Source organism: Arachis ipaensis, chromosome B6, assembly GCF_059453495.1.
Source record: "Arachis ipaensis isolate K30076 ecotype BB chromosome B6, ASM5945349v1, whole genome shotgun sequence".
In the NCBI taxonomy this organism is placed as follows: Eukaryota; Viridiplantae; Streptophyta; class Magnoliopsida; order Fabales; family Fabaceae; genus Arachis; species Arachis ipaensis.
In genome coordinates, this window is record NC_142441.1 from 134,496,796 (window position 1) to 134,503,624 (window position 6,829).

General features: G+C 35.7%; 1 protein-coding gene across 1 annotated transcript; it reads right to left on the minus strand.

Annotated features, from left to right (window-relative positions):
• Positions 1-2,243: 2,243 nt before the first annotated feature.
• On the minus strand, positions 2,244-2,710 carry LOC148562822 (uncharacterized). Its single transcript, XM_088491014.1, has 2 exons — positions 2,593-2,710; positions 2,244-2,521 (listed from the first exon to the last, which is right to left on the minus strand). Exons 1-2 carry the CDS (start codon positions 2,708-2,710, stop codon positions 2,244-2,246), a joined length of 396 nt encoding a protein of 131 aa, XP_088347140.1.
• Between the last annotated feature and the right edge of the window lie 4,119 nt (positions 2,711-6,829).

Genomic DNA, 6,829 nt, shown 5'->3' on the forward strand with positions numbered 1-6,829 from the left:
TTGCAGCGTGCCCTAAGTAAGAATCAGAAGCGACGGAAGCTGTTCTTGGAGTGAAGATCGCAGGCGATTTCGGTTTACTTGAAGGCAGGGTCGTGCACAGTCTGTCAGGTATGTTTTGCTGTTTATTGAGAATAGGGATAAACATCACTGTGTGGTTCCATTTTTAATTTTTTCTTCTATTTCTGCGATATGGCACTGGGTATAGGTTGTTGGAGAAGACAATGGTTTATTTTAAACTGAAAGTCTACCATGGAGGATGGTTTACCTATCAGAATGGGCCGTTACAGTATGTAGGAGGAGAAACAACAGTGATAGAAGAGACCGATGGTGATAGGTGGTCCGTATTTGAAGCCTATGCAGAGTTAAAGCAGTTTGGTTATGTGGAGGAGAATATCTCTTCGTTGTGGTTCAAGGATCCTACACATGAAGATTTGGAGAAAAATTTGAAGTTGTTTAAGTCTGATGCAGATTCGATTGCCATGTGTCAAATAGCTGAGTTGAGAGATTATGTGGAGTTTGTATGTTGTGCACAAGGTCGAGGAGGAAGACGTGTTTCCTGCTTCTGGCTACATTGATGTTGGGGGAAAATTAGGATGGTTGATGAAAGTGAGGGACAATAGCTGGTTGTGTATGGTGGAGAACATGCTGGTTTAAACCAATCTGAACCAGGTGCTGATATCTCTGGGGTAGAGAATAGGGAGAGCGATGATGATGTTAATCAGGAAGCTGATATGGGTAATTCAGTGACAGTGACAGTGTTTATTCAGAGTATAAACCATATGAAGAAGAGGACGACACTGAAGATGATTTATACTTTACCAACAGTGAAGATGAGCTTGATCCTGCTGTTAGTGGGTTTCAGGATGTTAACGTCGTGAATGAAAAAAGTAGGACAGTGAAAAAGAAGGGTGTCGTAACTAACAACTTTGAAGATGAGGATGGAGCAAGGAGTGATGAATTATACTTGAGGTGCTACGAGGCAGTAATACACCCATTGAACGGACCTGACCTATGGGAGAGAACAGCACATCCTGATGTTATGCCGCCCCCATACAAAAGGCCTAGTCACAGGCCAGTGAAAAAAAGAAAACCAGCTACTGGAGATGAAGAACATAGCAGCCACACTCACATGTCAAGGAAGGGGGAGAAACAAAGGTGCTCTATATGTGGTTCAGTTGGACATAATAAAAGTAGATGCCCTAAACCTATTGAGGATGAGGTATGTTGAGTAATTTTTGACTTTGCTTGTCTAAGATTTTTCCATAAGCATTATGTTCATCTGTATTGACTGCAACTGTTTCATAGGCCCAAACCTCAAAGAAGCTAAGCAAAGGCAAGCAGAAGAAGGGAAGCAACAACTCACAGCCTCCAGCTGTTAGGGGGGAAGAAGATTGCATCTACACAGCCCACTCCTAAACCCACTGTCAAGCAGAAAGCTGCTCCAGCAACACAGCCACTAACTTCAGCCCAGTCCAACTCTGCAACATAGCCAAAAAGGCCTAGAGGCAGGCCCAAGGGAATCACTAAGCCCAAATCTTCAGCCCAACATGATTCATAACCCAAGAGGATTGCCAGCCCAAAAATATCAACACCTTCTACATCCTCATCATAGCCAACCACCACAACTCTTCCAGCAACTCAGCCAACCCACTAGACACTTCTCTGTCAACCTTTCTGGAGGACCTCACATTTCTCCAAGGAAGCTTAAGTTAATGGCAAAGTTGCCTCCAAGAAAATGGGAATTGCTTTAGGGAAATGACAAAATTTATCATCAAATTGTCATAGTTCTATTGTATGCATGTTGGTATATTTTGGTTTAAGTTTGTGTTAAGGTTCTAGTTAAACAGTGTGGACTTGTTAGCCACTTTTTGTTGCTTATATTTTGCTTGTGTGCTACTGACTGTTGTACTGAATTATTGGCTTGTTCGCAGCCAATCCTTTTGTTTTTGGTTTATATTGAGTTAAGTTCCTTTTAAGGTTCTGGTCATGAGAAATAGTATGCTTATTATCTATTTAGACATCTACCATTTTATTGACACTGTTATGCTATTGTTCACTAATGAAACTCATGTATTTGCTAAGCAAAAATTTCACTCCCATTTCATTATCCAACCATGCTTACAAAATAGTCATACATACATGTTGAAATAGATTCAACACAACAGATTCAGGAACCTCCCTAATAGATAAACCCTATCCCAATTTACCTACAACAACAATAGCAGAATACACCTACACATGTTTCACACCAGGTTCAATGGAATTACACACTGTTGTGTTGCTTTAGACCAATTCTGCAACAGCAAACATACAAACCCAACCCACCCAAGACACCCTAGAACAACAGCAACCTTCAGCTTCCACTCTGCCGCTTTGGTTCTTGATTTCAGCATCGAAACCTTCTTCCTTATTCTAGCAATTTCTATGTGTTCCACCTCTGTCTCTGGATCTGCCCAACGAAAGAAATTACAGCCTTGTTGCACCTGCACATACCCACCGTGATCACTCTCCATTCCATCACCTAAACGACCCAATTCAAAGGAAAAACAAAAAAACGTACCTCAAAGTACACACAACCCCAAAATCTGTGACCTGGGTTCTCCTTGGTTCCCGACATTCGCAACACCGGCTTCTCACTATGGGAACAAAGTAGCAGCCTTCCATGTGACAAAGATCTGCTTCGAGACGAGGTTGAGCTTTGTGCAGCCATGACGTTCTCCCTCCAGCAGATCCTCGACAGTGAACTCTGCAATAGTGGCTTCCACGTTGCTTTACCCTTTCTTCCTTTCAATTCAATGTATAAATACAAAGCTTTTCCTTTTTTTCAATTACATATAATTGTTTTCTCTGGTCATAACTGCCTCATAACGACAAAAGGGCATTTACGTCCGAAAAAATTATAAAGGACGATTTTAAATTCAAATACGACTTTAAGGAAGATTTTAAATCCAAAAGAACAGCAGGGACGGTTTCGATTCTGACCCTCAACGTTAGGGACCAAAACAGTACTTATTCCTAAAATTAAAAATAATAAAATCATGATAAAATTCATATTAAAATTATAAAAATAAGAGGATATGAGTTCAATCTTCATTAATTTCTTTATATATGTATAATAATTTTTAATTACATATTATAATATATTAAAAATGCAGATTAATCGAGTTGAGTTAGGTCTAAATTCACACCCTACTCAACTCACAGCTCAATCCGCTTCACGTTCAACCTGATCCAATATGAATAAGCTTGTTAACTCTACCCAAACAAATTAGGTCAAATTAGATACCCGCAGATAGAATTAGTATTGCCATTGCTATTAATTAAAAATACATATTAATTTTATCTTAATTTTGTTTTTTTTTTGTTTTTTTTTGTTTTTGTATTCTAAAGATAAAACACTTTATTGTGCCTAAGTCGTTATAACGAAATAAATCAGTTTAATTTTAGCACATGGTCGAGTTCTCCTTACTCAAACCTGATAATTAACTAAAAATAATTGATACTTATTAGTATCGATTAGGGTTTCACAGATTAGGTATGAGAATTTGTTGAGATTTTAGAGTGGGCATAATTCTTTGGATGACATTCTTTTTAACCCCAAAAATCGAATTTGATTCACCTTATTGAACTGAAAGAAGCACTTATTTGATTCATCTTTGAGTATATATTAATTAGTCCATGAGAGTCCAGCATGGTCACTGTTAGATACCGGATGAGGTGAAAGAATTGTAGAGAGAAAGATGATGGTTGAAGAATAGAGAAAGAAATGCAATTAGAGTGTAGAGTATAAAAGTGCATTAGATGTTACCGAGAGTGTATATAAATAGCAAGGCCTCACCTCACTTTGTAACTAACTTATAGAACTTCAATAACAGATTCTATTTTCTACTCTTTACCCTTTTTGTTTCTCTTGCCTAGCACAAGGGTTTTTATGCTCCACTACATTCTTTGAACTGTTCTCACATGGTATCATGAGTTTGGTTCTGATCATGGTTTTAGCAATCAATTTTATAAATTTCAAAAACTTTCTCCAATTCTTGACAAATTAGATGAATCTAATTTTATCACATAGCAGCAACATGCATTGTTCTTGATCAAAGGATAAAATTTAGAAAATCACATTCAAGAAGGGGGAACTTCATCTCAATTTGATTCTAAAGCGGCCAAAATTACTGAAACAACTTCTGAAAAATATTCAGAATGGATGCAACAAGATTTTAATGTGTTCTTGGATCTTAGCTTCGGTGAATGCATCTTTCAAGAATCACATTGCTCACTATTGTATTGCTCTTGAGATTTGACAAACTCTACAACTACATTTTGCTGAGATCACCAAATCAAACATCAAACAATTGAGGAATCAACTGAAGAATGTGAAGAAGAAGAATCTTTTAATCATTGAATCTTCAATCAAATCAACCTCCTCCACCTTCTGCTGCTTTCCATCAACAACAATCCTTCCTTGCAACTCCCTTTACAGTTTTAGATGCTTCCTAGTATGCAGACTCAAGAGCTAGTCATCATCTGACTCATGATAGCTCCAGCTTGATTACTGCATCAAACTATACTGGTCCAAATCAACTCTATCTTGCAAATGGTTTAGATATTGGTATAAATCAAGTTGGTAACTCTTTTCTATCTAATTTTTCTAATAATAAATTTTTGTATCAAAGAATCTATTGCATATATCAAAAACTGTTAAAAATTTGATAAGTGTCTCACAATTATGTTTAGATAAAAAAATTTATTTTGAATTTCAGTTATTTCACTGTTCTATCAAATTCCAGAAATCCAAGAAAGTTCTCCTTCAAGGAATGATTAAGAATGATCTATATGCTTTTGATAGTATTAAAATTCGTAGGCCTTTACATAACGAGTCTAAATTTCATTCTTCTTTAGCTATATGTAAAACAATTCTTGATCTATAGCATAAGGCTTGGACACCCTTCATCTATTATAGTTCAAAGTGTACTTATTCATTGTAATATTTTCTTCAATATAAATAAAAATAACAATGATTTATTTGTATGTGAAGCTTGGTATATGGAAAAAAATGCATATTTTACCTTTCTATAATTCTAAAACTGTTTATGAATTTCCTCTTCATTTAGTATATATGGATGTTTAGGGCCTTGCTCCAACTCAATAAAAATAAGGTTTTGGGTATTATATGATGAGTTTGGTTAATGCTCCTACTACGTATTGCTATTTGTATTTGTTAACCTTCAAGTCACAAGTTTTTAAAATCTTTAAGCAATACAAGTGGCTTATGGAAAAACAAACCGGTCATATTTTATGAAATCCATTTAAACTGATAAGTGATAATGCTAGAGCATTTTTATCATCTAACTTTAGAACCTTCTTGTAGTCTCGTGGCATATCTCATAGAATATCTTGCCCTTATACACATCAGCAACAAGGAGTGATTGAAAGGAAGCATAGGTGCATTATTGAGATAGGTCTTACACTCTTTGCTACTGCAATATTAACAAACTTTTAATTAAATTGTTAAAATTGAAATCACCTTTTGAAATGTTACATGATTATAAACCTGATTACTCTATGTTAAAGATATTTGGATGTATTTGTTATCCTCACATTAGACCCTTTAATAAACACAAAATAGTAGACTATAAATCTAAATTATGCTTATTCTTAGGCTATGCTCCATAGTCAAGAAGTTTTAAATATCAAAATAAATAAGGAAAGATCATAGTTGCTAGAAATATTGTCTTTGATAAAAAACTGTTTTCATATTCTGCTATGTTTGATAATTGCACTAGTTCTACTAACTCTTCTGTTTCATGCAATATAGAATTAGATACTCTCTCTTTTATACCTCATATTGCAGAAAACTCTGATTCTACTACTACTAACACCTCACTAGACTTAAATCAACCCATCTCTACCACTAATAATCAAAATTCTCCTCTTTCCACCACTACTAACACTTCTTTTAATCACAATTTATCTGCTTCACAAACCATACCAGTCTATGCTACTTCTATATCCTTAGCTCGCTTTATCCACCATTTCCAAATCTAGCATTGAAATCAATTACCAGCAACATTTCATACTCAATCACTCAGAACATTCATCCTATGCATACTAGATCCAAAACTAGGAGACTCAAACCAAGAATCTTAGCCACTACCTTTTCTAAAATAGATTTAATTAACAACGTTCCAAGGAATATTCCTCAAGCTATTAACTGTTTTACACTGGTATAGGACTATGTAGAATGAGTATAATGCAAAATTAAACATGGCATTTAGTTCATTCTCCACCTAATACAACTATTGTAAGATGTAAGTGGTTCTTTGCTGTGAAACGAGCTCCTAATAATACTAATAAAAAGTATAAAATTTGTATAGTAGCAAAGGGACGCCACCAAGTTGAGGACGTAAAAAGTGGTTCTTTGCTATGAAACGAGCTCCTTATGTCGTCTCTCACCGCCGCCACCATCGTCGCCTTTCTCTTGTCTTTTTTCCACCGTGTTTCCTCTCTTCACCTTTATATTTTTTTCTTCACTACTTCGGTGGGAACATGGGAGAAGAACTTAGTGTAAAAGAGGAGAGAAAAGGGATAGGGAAGTCAATGGTTATCAGCACAAAGGAGAGAGGGATTACGGGAGAAAAATAAATCAGTTTTTAAAATTTGATTTCTCATTTAAATTTGATTTCCTACTTCATTAGGGGGTAAGGCGCGAAAGTTAAGTTAGCTCATCAACTAGTTTGAATTTGGTTTGTTAATAGCTTAAGTGTGTGTTTGAATTTAGGTTGGACAAATTAAAATTTGAATGAAAGTGATTTTGTAAAATTAATTTTGA